Here is a 15,279-nt window from a genome sequence, read left to right as displayed (position 1 = left end):
AAGCCGGCAGTTTTAACGACTCTCATTGGCCGAGGCAACACACCCCCAGCATAAATTACAGGGTGTTAAAGATGGGGGACGTGATGGACTCAGCGATTTATGCCAGCTTTGCGATTTTCAGGCTTTATGTGTATGGCGAGGAAAAATCGCAAAATTATGCAGCAGGCACCACCAGATAGGAAAAAGTGTGCTCTTTTCAGCCTATAGGGTCATGTTTTTAAGTTTTCTTCTCCTTTAACTGACACAAGCATGGCCCCTTGGACTGCTGCAAATCAAGATGCATTCCATTCATATGTGGGTACAACAAAAACAGTGTTTTGCTAAAACTACATGTATAATTATGGCATTTATACAAATACATGTGTATCTCAATACCTTCACACTGCAGACTTACCATGAAGAGATGGCAGACTTTCTTACATATGTCACACACACAGTCGTCTCTGCCAACACTCTCCAAAGTCTTCCTCTTCCCTGACCCAGCTGGGGACACACTCTCCTTTACCACGGCCATCTGCTTTGTTATCTTCAGTCCATCCTCAATCAGCTGCTGAGCTTTCCCCGTCTCGCAGTCACTATATTAAACATTAAACACAGTTTTACACAGAAACTTACCAATATTCCAGGATCTTACTGCAAGTATCAAAGTTTCTCAGCATTTTAGTAATAGGATCTTTCATGCCTTTAACAACCTTGTTTGACACTGCACATATCTCAGCATTTACACGTGGCTAGCGATAACACAAGATGGTATACCTATAAAGAAATGAGCAGCATTTGATGACATTCTGAGAACTACATGTATGTTTGGTAATAGCTGACAATCACACAGTGCATGTTTACTGTATGTTAGACAGAAGAACAGTGTGCAAGGCATGTGTAAATTGCGAATGCCTACAAAGCCTGGATGTAGATTTTTCTTAGATTCTTTGACCAGTAAAGGGTATATCGGAAAATGACACACAACAAAGAAAGTCCAGCCAGCCAACTCACAGGACACAAAGCAAAAATCAAAACCCTAAAGATATGGATCTGACCTTGAACACACACATCAGTATATGAGGGGAGGCGGAAACATTCTCGGCCTGAGGTAGTACTCGTCCTTCTATCTGCTTGTTATGTAGGTCACTCAATGAGCACTTCCATATCAATACACAAATACAGTCATTAAGATCGCTGCTCTCTGTATAACTGAATGTGATTTTCTATGACTAACTGTTCCATTTAAAGTACTTCAGGCAGGGAACATTTCAGCCTCCCTCATACACACATGTACATGAAAGTACATTTCAGACAAGTAAATATGAAAATCCTAATGTGCGTCTCACATGATTGACTTCAGCTGAGGGAGAGCTACACCTAAGATGTCCAAGCTGCTGCTTTCTTTGATCAAATTGCATAGGAATCCTTCCACAGAAAATAGTTCTGGCTCGCCCATTTGGTTCAGCCTCTGAAAAATAAACATTTTCACAATTTTCAAAATGAATTAATAAATGATTATGGTTCATATTACAGTTCGATAACCACAAGAAACAACTGCAAGAAAACAGCTTTATATCTTCACATTTACATTTGATTGTTTGCCTCATGTCATACTGAGGAACTTCTCATTTACACGGCAGACAGTTTTACAGGCTGAGGAAATATACTTTCATTTGAGAGGAATCAGACACATTTATTTATTGAGGAGAATCCTTTAGGCAGTAAATACTCTCTTATCCCAGACTAAGCGTACATGAAATGCAACTGTCAAAAAATAATGTTTTTATACACCCCTCTTTGCATTTGCATTAAAAGAAGAAAAACTTAAGCAGCCCAGCTCCTAGCTGTTTCATCATCCAGTGGTATCTTTTCTGAGGTAAACGGGAAAAGCTTAGTACAGATAAACCACTCAATACTGTATCCGAAAATAATTTTATTTATTTATTAAGATTAAATTGAGTTTTTAATGATAAATGTAGTCAAGGTTGTGTTGATTGCATAGTGGACTTTCTGGACCATTGACGCATGAAACTTTTATAACATCTATGTTCAGTTCTGAATAAAATTCTTGAAAAATATATTTACATAAAGTGTGACTGAGCATGAAATACCAAATCTGACATTAATTAATTAACTGCTTTACGTCCAGTTAAAAGATGCCATGATGTCATTCTACATTAACCTTCTACGTTAACGATATAGCCCATACAATGAAAATATTTTGTTGCATTGAAATCATTTTAAAAAATTAAGTGAAAATATATTCATATACTCACAGTTTGCAATGGTCATCTAATTATGCTTATGTCATTTTATAGTTACTGTTCCTTCAAATATGTCCACAGAACATTATCCTGAGACAACTCATGAGGTTTCGTCTAACGTTAGTGCATCATCTAACATAAATGAGTCATCTAACATCAATGAGTTGTTCAACATAAATGAGTCACCTAACATCAATGTGTTGTTCAACCTAAGTGAGTCCTCTAACTCTAAAGTGAGTTAAGCAACAAGAGAGCTTTGAGACTTTCTTGTCTACTACATGTAAATAACTATACATGTAAGGGTACTAACCTTCGAGGCTTCCACTCCAATAGGTATCCAGTCTGCGTAGGCAAAGTGGACGGACTCGGAGATGCTGTAACCACAGCTGACTGTGGCTGTGTGACAGTTAGAGAAAACCACCATGAACTGACCGGGCTTCTGCACACACCTGCCCAGTGACACACCTTTCTGTGACAGAGCATCTGGGGATACCTGTAATGTTGATAGAGTGTACATGTTTGTCACCTGGAGGACACTACCATGAACTGAGAGGATGCTTTGTCACACACTTGTCGAGTGACACACCATTCCGTGACAGAGCATCTCGGGATACCTGTAATGTTGTAGAGTGTACATGTTTGACACCTGGAGGACACCACCATGAACTGACAGGAGGACACTACCATGAACTGACAGGATGCTTTGTCACACACTTGTCGATTGACACACCTTTCTGTGACAGAGCATCTGGAGATACCTGTAATGTTGATAGAGTGTACATGTTTGTCACCTGGAGGACACGACCATGAACTGAGAGGATGCTTTGTCACACACTTGTCGAGTGACACACCATTCCGTGACAGAGCATCTTGGGATACCTGTAATGTTGTAGAGTGTACATGTTTGACACCTGGAGGACACCACCATGAACTGACAGGATGCTTTGTCACACACTTGTCGAGTGACACACCTTTCTGTGACAGAGCATCTGGGGATACCTGTAATGTTGTAGAGTGTACATGTTTGACACCTGGAGGACACGACCATGAACTGACAGGATGCTTTGTCACACACTTGTCGAGTGACACACCTTTCTGTGACATAGCATCTGGGGATACCTGTAATGTTGTAGAGTGTACATGTTTGACACCTGGAGAAGACCGGGTGATCTGTCACACCGGAGATACATGTGCATGCTCCTATAACATGTATCAAGTGCAGTGTGCTGTATATCACGTATATTTTAAACCATGCTGACATGGGTTTAAAACTGATTTACATAAATGTATACAGCAAGATTCTGCACCTTGTTATTTTCAACATAGCACCGATATATCAGGGTCAGCTTAGAAAATAGGCTGCCCATAGGACCAAAAAAGAAATCCCAAATGTTATTAAAGTAACATACATTCCTCTAGATGTCAATATCCCAGCTAATATCATATTTTCAACCAATCACACTGTTCCTTTAATTACCTTTTCAACAATACTCTCAAATCTACTCTTTCATATTTCAATTACATGTCAGACGAATTTGATTTTCCGAGATCAATAGACATTGCCAATGTATGGGATACTATTAAACTTACACACACAAACACAATGGGTGCTCGTATCACTGCACAGAACATGGAATTTGAGCTAATTATCCTATGATACTCAATTATTAGCAATTGTCAAAATCATCTCCTCCCCAATTCTGACAATAATACTTGCTTTTTCGTTGAAATGACTACTATTAAATTATATACTAAATTGTGCAGTATCAATAAGTGTTTCTGAAGCAGTTTGGTAACAAAAAGTGATTATCTTAAAGGAGAAGGCCACATAGATACATGAAGTGATCATCAGGACAAAAGGAAATAGTGTCTTCAAAATGTTTACTTATTTTTTCAGACATTTTTCTTCATTGGATCAAATGTAGTCAAAAATGTTGGATTTGTAGGGTTGACTTCATGGCCCGTATGGCAAGCTACCTGTACAGCACAGCTGGATGCTAAGCGGATATCCTGCGCCAGTCTTCACTGGCTGGTCCTTGTACAGGGGTAAAAGATGCTCAGATGGTTTTCCATTCTCCGTACATCATGAGCACAGGATCAGATGTGTGTATCATGATACCATCATGGTTGCATGATCGCCATAATAATTTGTGACATTAAAACAAGTATATGTACATATCTAATTGTGCCTTTTGTTACAGGAGGCTTGCCCTTAACATACAAACAAATTTGTACATATAATACTTTGCAGTTCTTCATCCATGTCAGCATTTTTCAGTGCTAATCAATTGTAAAACTGTACTAAAATCAAGGAGACCGCATGCCTGTAGAATCTGTCACTAAAAAAACATTCAATTTCAAGGTTTACTTACATGTACATATCCTGTACAAAGTCTGCAAACCCTACAACAATGCAACTTTTTGCAGATTATCTATAGTAACTAATGATGATGTCACTGCATCATTTGCTTATGTTTCCAATCTGTACAAGTGTTAAAGAACAAAATTATATTGTATTATATATGCTTGACGTACGCTTTATTAGAGAAGTCCACAGTAGCAGGCTACAAACACCTGTGTTATGGGGTTGAATTTTGTAAGAAATTGTCTAGCAGGACAAAATACTTCTCATCACTATGTAATGGTCCCACCATGGGCAAACGATTGCGTCAGAATGGCAGTAGAGAATTGATCGTCCCTTTAGGATGGCCTGACAATCCGCGTACGATTCGGCCACAATGATTGTAGAATATTCAGCTGGGATCCGGCTGTGCTGTACATGTTCTCTGATCTCACACCACCATTTATCTATACATTCTCCTACAGATAAATTTTCAAGAAAATTAGTTTCGCCATTTTTCACTTGCGGGTAAAAACGAGCTATTATACCATTAAAAGCTACATGAATATATATAGTGGGAAAACTTCTTGTGTTTAGGTACTCTTACATCATCTGATTCACAAATCCAACCATAGAATTGAACATCTGAATGAATTTAACTATCTTGAAAAAAAACTTTAAGAAAATCAATGAACGTCTATTTGCACATAGATTCTACAAGTACAGAGTAGCTGTTAATCTGATGATCCATAACTTCACATTTTATGATCACCTTTCTTTTACTTTACAAAAGCAGGAGAAGTCTCATTACCATGACGGTGTCCTCTGACAGCCAGGTGTCATTGTCAGTGACCAGATCAGGGACAATGGTGGTCAGGGCAGATTTGAACTTCTCCTCTTCACTCTGTGGGACACTGTACCTGTCATAACATCACAGGAGACAATCAGTCACAAGACAACAGGAAACAACCAATCACAACATAACAGGAGATAGCTAGTCACAACATAACAGGAGATAGCTAGTTACAACATAACAGGAGATAGCTAGTCACAATGTAACAGGAGACAATCGGTCACAAGACAACAGGAAACAACCAGTCACAACATAACAGGAGACAACCAGTCACAACATAACAGGAGACAACCAGTCACAACATAACAGGAGACAGACAGTCACAACATAACAGGAGATAGCTAGTCACAACATAACAGGAGATAACTAGTCACAACATAACAGGAGACAACCAACCAACATAACAGGAGACAACCAGTCACAACATAACAGGAGACAACCAGTCATAACATAACAGGAGACAACCGGTCACAACATAACAGGAGACAGCCAGTCATAACATAATAGGAGACAACCAGTCACAATATAACAGGAGACAACTGGTCATAACATCGCAGGAGAAAACAAGTTATGTTATAACAGGGGTACATGGATATGTATGCCATAAGCCCACAGGCCAGCTAAACTTTTTGTTGTTGTCAAAACCAGAACTTGTCACAAAACAGGGATGTCTGTAACAAAGTGTTTTTATATTCTGGTTAATGAAATCTTTTGGGATTTTAACGAAATTAACATTGGGATATATAAACATACTTTCAACAAAGTTAAACTTTGAAAAATGGAATCTCAACAAACCAATATGATGAGATCCCTTTTTTTGGTATCTGGTTGCCCTGTATCACAAGGTGTTACAAATCTTTACCTGAACAAAATCTATGATACACCAAAACGCAAGGCCAACAACCGAATGTGCTACAGAATCAGTATTGTTGATATCAGATCTCGAGCTAAAATTCCTAAATATTAAACACAGAGAAAAAGGTGTAAATCTCACCAGACCGTGTCTGCACCGGTGTGCAGATACTGGATGTAAGGGAGAAGGTGGAGATCTGTGGACCAACAGGAGGTGGTGAAAAGCATCCCAATGTGCAGGGTGGGAATTGTTACACCTGGTTAAAGAGAATCAATAACAGGGAGGGGGATGTTACATGTATGTACAGGTAAAAACAACAAAGAGCCGCTTATTAACCCAATATGGAGGTTGTGGTCTGTCACAATTGTAAAACCAGACATTCCCACAAAATATATCGCACCTGGGATCTGGTGTGCAAGCAGCCCACTGTGGAGAGACAGCCAGGTTATGCGCAAGTGAGTGAAAGCTATGTATCGTTCCCTGGTTTTTAATCGATTTACATTTATCTTAGATTGCATTCAAGCCCTTTGCTAACTTGACTATTACTGTCCAGTGTTGCAGTATCACTGCACATATTATGTTTCACACATTCAAAATCACACGCCTTTCTACGTGATCCTACAGTACCGAGACAAGGCTCGTGTTTAGATGGGCGCCATCAGCGCAGTGATTTCCCCCAAAATTTGTTTTCATTGTTGATAGAGGAGTATTAGATATTTAGTAAGTATTTTCAGATTCCTTGAGTCCAAACCTCTCCCAATGGTATAAAAATCAAGCACCTACCTGTATCTGAATTAAAAATCAAAAAACCTCCAAAATAAATTTACTCACGTATTAGCTAATAAATATTAAGTTATTTAACATGGTGGCGCTCATGAAAGACAGCTTGAAAGAAGAGTTCTAAGAAGTAATAGCGTATGCCATGGTAAGCTGTGGCATTTCTGTAGAGCTGAAGGCAAAGCAGGTCAGCGCTCTTCGTGTGGCACATGAGAAACACGATGTCATTGCAGTCTAACTGACTGGATATGGTAAAAGTCTTGCACATCACCTTATGCCTTGGGTCATCAAGCGCAGAGAACACAGTGAACAACCCACAAAAACTATTCTTGTCTGCCCTCTGAATTGTGTTATGCAAAATCAAGTGTGTAAATGTATTTAAATTGCTATGGTTCAGCTTGAGCACAGACGGAGATGTTAATAATAGCCACGAATGCCTGTAAATAGAGCACTGCTCAACAGTTCGATACGTTGACCATCACGTGCAATTGTTTACACAGGGCGAAAGTAGTCGCCTGAGATAAGGTCACGAAATGCTCGAGCCTCGCCTTCAACGTCTCTGTTGTAAGAAGCATGGCACCCAAGAATATTAGAGATTTAATCTCATCGGAGGCAGCAGGTACATTTCTATTTTAGAATGATCTTAAACACATATGTATGACAAGAACATCCATACCTGTCACTGGGCCCATGGACTTTAACAATGATTTGGGGTTCTGAGGTAAAACATTGAAGTTCCAACCATGCCTGAATAAAAATACAAGACAGTGATTAATCGCATGTAAATATATGCACGTGTAAATATATGCACGTGTATATATAAGTACATGTAAATATAAACACATGTAAGTATAAACGAGTGTTATTTTACAGTACGCAAAATTCTGTACATGATCATGGAACTGGGAATCATCATCATCATATTCAACACATCTATATGTGACGTTCTCAGCTGAAATTGGGAGTTAATTTAATATTTTCTTTGTACGGTGTTTAACGCTGTGCTGTGGAATGTTTTACTGTGATGTAGAGGTCAGATTTTTGACTCGAGATAAGCAGAGTGCCTGGGGTCAACCTCTTCCCTTTTGCCATGTACATGTATATTTACTTCTACCCGACAAACCTCCTTGGTCAATCACGTGACATTCACACGTGTCAGACCTTTAAAGATTGGAGCCGATGAAGGCTTTGTGACTGAATGTAATAGATACATCTTTACTGAAGAAAATACCAACCTTTGGCCTTAATTCAGCAATTTTTCCATGATTTCTTATGCTTGATGCATATTTCTGTTAATAAATATATGGTGTGTGCCGTCTATTGAGTGAACAGAGTACGCAGTAGCTGTATTTTCAGTGCCTAATGTGTCCATATATTTTAACAAGTTGGTTCACGCTGCAATAGGACAGCACTAAGCTGTAATTCTCACCTAACCTTTAACACACCAACAGGCTGCCAGCAATTCAGTGGCTTTTTTCCAGCACTGAATGCTTGTGATCCAACAGTCATGACAGTCTGTATTACCTGGAACACGGGGAGTCCCTGCGGACAGGGAAGGCACTGCCTTGTAATCTTGTGTCCACATGTCCACACTGCACCACGACGTGACCCTGTCCTTCTTGTACAAGCTTCCAATACTCACACTGCAACACACACATATAAAACTCATCTCATTACATTGTTTTATGGTACATGTATTTGCCTCAATTTGTTTCAATGTTGCCATGGGAAATCAAGAGTTAATACTGTGTCACCATGGTATCCACCTCAAATTATTACAATAGTATCACTCAACTAACCTCACTGTATTACAATATTACCAATCAATTAACCTAAGTTAAGTCCATTGTTCAAATTTCTTTACCTCCACCTGTTCCACAAACGGTTCTTCCTTGAACCACATGGACACGGTGTTCCGTGCCACACGGTTGAAATCTCCCAGTGACGTAGATCTTCCCTACAAGCATACACATGTGGCTATGATAAATTAAGCATTGCATGTAATCTAATGTTCCATCTGAAAGTCAAGTACATGTATAACATATGCAAACCCTTAACATTTGGATATCTATTTTATTGCTGTTTCAGCGACAGTGATCAGTTTTATGAGTGGAAGAAACTGCCCTGGTTATACTACCAACATTTTCGAAGTCATGGACGAACTTTCCCATGTCACGTACAGACATGCTCATATCCCCATATTGGTGGAAGACAAGCGGTCTTCAGTGAATGTTAGACTGTATAAATGGTCACACAAGCATCACTGGCTGCATGCTGGCACCAAGGTCAAGGCTAGTAGCAAACCACAACATAACATTAATGGTCTATATAACACAACTTACATGTAATCAGCAAAGATATTCTTGTGTTCCTTATGTTAATTGTGTATTTCATTTTTTCGCGTACTGACCCAGAAGCCGTACATGGGAAGGTTGGGCAGCAACCTGCGGATGGTCATGGGTTTCTCCCCGGGCTCTGCCCGGTTTCCTCCCACTATAATGCTGGCCACCATCGTATAAGTGAAATACTCTTGAGTATGGCGTAAAACACCAATCAATCAAACAAATAAGTAAATAAATAGATATTTCCTTTTTACTTGTCTGAGCTAAAGTCTCTTTCATTTTCATGCTGCTTCTATCACCTTGACAACAGAATCATCCACCATTTTCTGGGTTTTCAGTTTTTTCTGTCTCTCCATCCAGACCTGATGTTCCAGTTTTGTTTTCTCCTCATACGACAAGGTATCATACGACAGTAGATATTTACAGTAAGCATCATACAACTTTGTGGCTCGATCCTGTGCCTATAAAAAAAAAACATGGTAGTTTTTTTTATAACAATATATACATATACGCCAAGACAAGAAGCTTTATGGTTACTTGATCAACTGATTGGTTTTTTAATCTCACACTCAAAAATGTTTTCCTTAAAAACCGAACACATACAGAATGAGGACACAAGAGTAATTGACAAGTTACTGATGCACATTCCCATGTGATGTACAAACCTGCATGAAAGACAAGCCATTTTCCCCCAACTATAGATTGCGCAAACTGCTCCAAACTTGTTGTTTCAAAGTATTAAAGAGTGAGAGAATCTACCAACTCCCTCTCTGGGATTGAACCTGCGCCCTATGGTTTAGGATTAGTTACACTACGACACTGTCTCCTCACACTTTGCATCATGTGCTTTGCAGTTGTGTAAAGGTGGAGTACAAGATGGTGGAAGTACTTGTATTATGTAAAGAGGAAGGGTCTAAACTGTAGAAAATGCTTAAAAAGCACAGGCCTTTGATAAGTCCAGAAACCATGAAGAAGTTCTTAATTTCATAATCAGCTCTACATGTTTATCTCTGAAGCAGAACACAGTCCATCCATTGTTATTCTTCCTATCCAGGGTAGGCTTATTGTACTGATTTTTGTTGTTATTTTTTTCCTTGTGCCAAGTGAGATGAATATTACAAACAAAGTCAACTGCACTTTTTGCCTGACTACAGGTAACAGGATAATGTAATTAACTGTCTATGATCTAGTTTCTCCTAGTTGAGGGATGAATTACAGAGAAATTATGTTCTCTTGATGTACAGAGTGGTCCCTAGGGGGCGCATTTTGGCATGCATGCAAGGCCTCTATAAAGGCCTGATAAGGCACTAATGGTCATTCAGCACAACAGTTATTTGACAAATATATATTTTTATCATGTTGCTGGTGTTGTACTATTCAACATACGAATACGGAACACTGTAATCAGCAATGTTCTCTGTTTTGTGTACGATACATGTTTGCACAGAATAGCTCCATGCTTTTTCCAGAGAATTTATCCAGATTGACAATCATTAGGAATGTAATACAGACGCAAAAACAAGTGGTTTATCTCTGTTTTTTTTTAATGCCAGGCATGTTCTATTTTCGACCAGGGTTGCATTATGTATAGGGGTTTGATTCTTACACTAACTCTATACACCTGTTATGTATACATGCATGTGTGATTTTAGGGTTACTCAGTTGTTAGGCAGCTCAAAAAAAGAACAGCTGTTGTGTCTGTACTCAGAGCGACTGTCGTGTCTATACTCCTCACAGCGGCTGTCGTGTCTGTACTAAGAGTGGCTGTCGTGTCCATACTCCTCACAGCGGCTGTCGTGTCTGTACTCAGAATGGCTGTTGTGTCTACTCAGAATGGCTGTCGTGTCTGTACTCAGAACGGCTGTTGTATCTGTACTCATCAGAGCGGCTGTCGTGTCTGTACTCAGGGTGGCTGTCATGTTTGTACTAAGAATGGCTGTTGTGTCTGTACTCTGAGCGGCTGTCGTGTCTGTACTCCAGCCTTGGGTTATGTAGTTTCTGATATGTAGTCACAGAGTTCAGCTAGAGAACATGTATCTCATTTGTTTACAGTTGAACTGAACTCTTAAATACACAAAGCAAGCCCTATCTTAAACATTGAAGAAGCTAAATCACAGATTTTTGGTGAAAACTCCATATTCGTTACTCCATTCAAATTTTCTGTATTTGCCTATAATAGCTAAAATTATTGCCTTTCAGTCCATGTAACACTTAAGATGATCCTAAAGTTTCAAAATTTTGTAATATAAATTTTAGAAAATTTTGACATTTTTTGAATCATAATTATTTGAGCTATTTTATTGGACAGAGAGTGATTTTTTGACAAAAATCTCTAGTATAGGCTTATTAAGGTCACCTAATGCCTAAGATTTGGACATGTGCAGTGACTATTCGAGGGATTATTCCCTCAGCAACTATACAGCTTACAAGTTTAGGAATTTTCATGGCATCAGCGACTTTGATCCAGGTCTTCTTGTCACCAACGTTCTGAGCCCCTCCAAACACCTGCATGGTCTGTAGTAGTTTGGGCAGGTCCACTTCAATCCCACCTATCTGTAAGTCATGAGATTGGAGTATTAGGAATACAGACCAGCAATGTACACAGGCATGTTTCATAGCACATGTAACTTAAAATCAGCACTAATGGTGTAACCAGTACAAACTGTTATGCTGAACTTAGATTTGGCAGCAAGGCTACCAAAGAATTTGCACATTAATGCACAACTTCAGCCCGGCCCTTACATAAAGTACTGAAATTGTGAATTTGGTAAATTACATCAATTAATGTGCACACACAGCATGAGCGATGGTACATCCCCCATGCGACATTGTGCTTTATAACCACATCAAACTTCAGCTCAATACATGCCGTATTGAGATACAACCCCTAAAATTTTGTTTAAAGGAGATGAAAACTTAAAAACTGAACATTAAGCCACAAACACTGGTACAGTTAGCTGTACCAGCTGTAAGAAGTCGATATGTGTAGTGAACACTGAACAGTTTCCAGTGCAGTTATCAAATTTGTTGTTACTGTGGTACATGGAGAAGCTGACATACCAGAGGAGGCTGATCCAGCTCCACATTAATTGAGGCCAGGTGTTTACGGATACACTCCATCTGTTGGACATTTGGTCCCCACCTGTAACATCAAACAAATGTGATTACAGGTAGCAGAAGGCTAAACACAGTTTGGCATGGGTTAATACAGATTAGCATTGGATAAATACAGGCAGCCTTATGGTAATCACATGTAGCCTTAGGTTGATAACAGGATAAAAACGTTGTTGGCCAAAGATTACACACAGCTAGGCACACATAATTAAACATAAATGGGCACACATTAAATATGGGTGGGCACACATTAAACACAGGTAGTTCCACACACTTCCTCAACCTTTTTGCGTATGAAAGAGCAACTTTCAGTGCAATTATGAATTTATGACAAAACTACATTGGTTGGATTGGCCAGTGTTAAGGTTTCACAAAAAGTACAATTTTATCAACCAACACAGAATAATACCTTCAGCATATGCCTGAATAAACACCTAGCAAACATACGAAAAGGTTGAAGAATTACAGTACGCTCAAGTGGCTCATATTACACACAGGTGGGCTCATATTACATATGGGTGGGCTCATATTTCATGTGGGTGGGCTCATATTTCACATGGGTGGGCTCATATTAAACATGGGTGGGCTCATTTCATGTGGGTGGGCTCATATTTCATGTGGGTGGGCTCATATTTCACATGGGTGGGCTCATATTTCATGTGGGTGGGCTCATATTTCATGTGGGTGGGCTCATATTAAACATGGTTGGGTTGATATTATACATGCCCACCCCATTCCATGAACTACTCTGTTGCATGTGCATTGTCCATGTACTAGTAATGTGTTTTATGTATTGCCTCACCTGTTTTGCATTTTGTGGATGTACTGCAACTGACTGGTGAAGCGTAACTCATCATTCACCTTACACTCAGGCTGGAGATACAAAATTGCAAATTATGATTAAGACAATGTCAACATAGGTGCAAAACACAAATATTACAAAGACAACCAAATGAACGTTTATTTTGCTGGACAGTTGTTTATGGCCATACTTAAAATTTTTTTACATGTGTGGTGTCGTGGTCAGTCATATCCACATGTGTGGTGTCCTGGTCAGTTACATCCATGTGTGGTGTCGCAGTCAGTTACATCCAGGTGTGGTGTCGCGGTCAGTTACATCCACGTGTGGTGTCGCGGTCAGTTACATCCACGTGTGGTGTCATGGTCAGTTGCATCCACGTGTGGTGTCATGGTCAGTTGCATCCACGTGTGGTGTCACGGTCAGTTACATCCACGTGTGGCGTCACGGTCAGTTATATCTATGGAGGAAGAATACTCTTCTTTCATTTTGTAAAAGAACAGACTTTAAGACGAAGTCTCGCATTTTCATTTTAAAATATTAATCAGAAAATTTAGATGAGTGAACATATTTTATTTCTAAAACATTACAATGAAATGCTTATTAATACTTTGATCTCTGGAAAAGTCAAGATATAAACCTGAAAATTAAAGAAGCCATAAAACATACTTCAGCAATGTTCAGTGCTACTGCTAATTACTCATTCATAAATGTTACTCCATGCTAATAGGCATTACTACATGTAGCAAGTGGGAAAGATGGCCAGCATATGTTCTGTTAGCACTACTAATTACACTGGAGGCCTTATTAAAAAGATATGAGATATCAAAAATTTGCCAGATCTACTGACAGACAGAACAACTGACAAATACAACTGCTTAGTTACAGCTGAAAATTTCAGAATGTCCAAGATTTTGAAAATTTGGGCATATGCATGTAATGTACTTCAGTACACTGGTGGGCAAGGGCTGTTTCCGATATGTGAACATCACCTAGTAACACTGAGCTCACCTTCCACGAGGCAGGGGGTACAACTCTACACATCCCATACGGCTCAGCCTGACATCGTATGGATGCTATGTACTGATGCGGGTCCAGGAACTCTTTAGCACTGGGATAGAATGTAGGTACCTCCACAATATGGCCTCCATCCTCTGGGGCTGGGAAATTTGTAGGGGTGTCAGCTTTCTCCTTAGAAGGGGTGCTACTGAGAGCTGGGGAGAGGCAAAGAAACACAAAATATGGTACACGTTTATATACAAATTTATATATATATGTATTTATGACAACTGTATCATACACTTCTGGATTATATATATATATATATATATATATGACAGCTGTATCATACACTTCTGGATGGAAATGTATTAAAATAGATACCTGTTGACCATAAGATATTCATACAACAGCTATGCCCTTCCCCTTAGAGAGGTATTGAGAAATGCAACAGGGTTTCTCAATAAATTTTGAGTGTGTTTAGACAAGAGGTTGCAAAGGGGGAGAGTGCAAGGGGGGGGGGGTATCTCGCAAAATTTTAGGAAAAAAAAGTCACAAAAATAATGGTGTAGCAGAGTACTTGGAATCAACCTTCCATATTTTTTCTGCTGCTTCATTAGATCCGAATTTTACTGGACATGCGATACACTTTTGTCGAAAGACATTTATTTCCCCTCAAAAAGCTATGCCTAGGGCCTACAGTGAACTTATTGAAATAAACCTACAAAAATACATCTATATTATAACAGCTTGCTGAAAAATTGTAGGCCCTCATCTTTGCAGCTCAAACAAATTTTTGCAACAAAATACCTTGTGAAGACGGCATGAAGATCACTGCCCTGGGTAAACAAAATGAGACTGCACATCAAAGGCCACATGTTTGCCTCTGGCCTAGAGGTTAGACCATCGCAATGCATGGACTGGAAATCATCCGCTTAAAATTTAGCATTATTGT

At 39.3% G+C, this 15,279-nt stretch overlaps 1 protein-coding gene across 1 annotated transcript in view; it reads right to left on the bottom strand.

Moving 5' to 3' along the window:
• LOC135475065 (protein Jumonji-like) overlaps positions 1 to 15,279 on the bottom strand; it is a 33,680-nt gene that overhangs the window by 2,962 nt on the left and 15,439 nt on the right. Inside the window, exons 12-24 of the mRNA XM_064754808.1 lie at positions 14,337 to 14,539; positions 13,329 to 13,399; positions 12,473 to 12,554; positions 11,840 to 11,965; positions 9,712 to 9,873; positions 8,935 to 9,027; positions 8,595 to 8,713; positions 7,747 to 7,817; positions 6,435 to 6,549; positions 5,399 to 5,507; positions 2,557 to 2,739; positions 1,329 to 1,450; positions 395 to 575 (exon numbers count right to left, since the gene is read on the bottom strand). Of these exons, the coding sequence (XP_064610878.1) occupies positions 395 to 575; positions 1,329 to 1,450; positions 2,557 to 2,739; positions 5,399 to 5,507; positions 6,435 to 6,549; positions 7,747 to 7,817; positions 8,595 to 8,713; positions 8,935 to 9,027; positions 9,712 to 9,873; positions 11,840 to 11,965; positions 12,473 to 12,554; positions 13,329 to 13,399; positions 14,337 to 14,539 (1,637 nt within the window). The remainder of the gene's footprint in view (positions 1 to 394; positions 576 to 1,328; positions 1,451 to 2,556; positions 2,740 to 5,398; positions 5,508 to 6,434; positions 6,550 to 7,746; positions 7,818 to 8,594; positions 8,714 to 8,934; positions 9,028 to 9,711; positions 9,874 to 11,839; positions 11,966 to 12,472; positions 12,555 to 13,328; positions 13,400 to 14,336; positions 14,540 to 15,279) is intronic.

This window comes from Liolophura sinensis, chromosome 9 (genome assembly GCF_032854445.1).
Source record: "Liolophura sinensis isolate JHLJ2023 chromosome 9, CUHK_Ljap_v2, whole genome shotgun sequence".
In the NCBI taxonomy this organism is placed as follows: Eukaryota; Metazoa; Mollusca; class Polyplacophora; order Chitonida; family Chitonidae; genus Liolophura; species Liolophura sinensis.
This window is presented reverse-complemented; position numbering and strand designations above follow the sequence as displayed.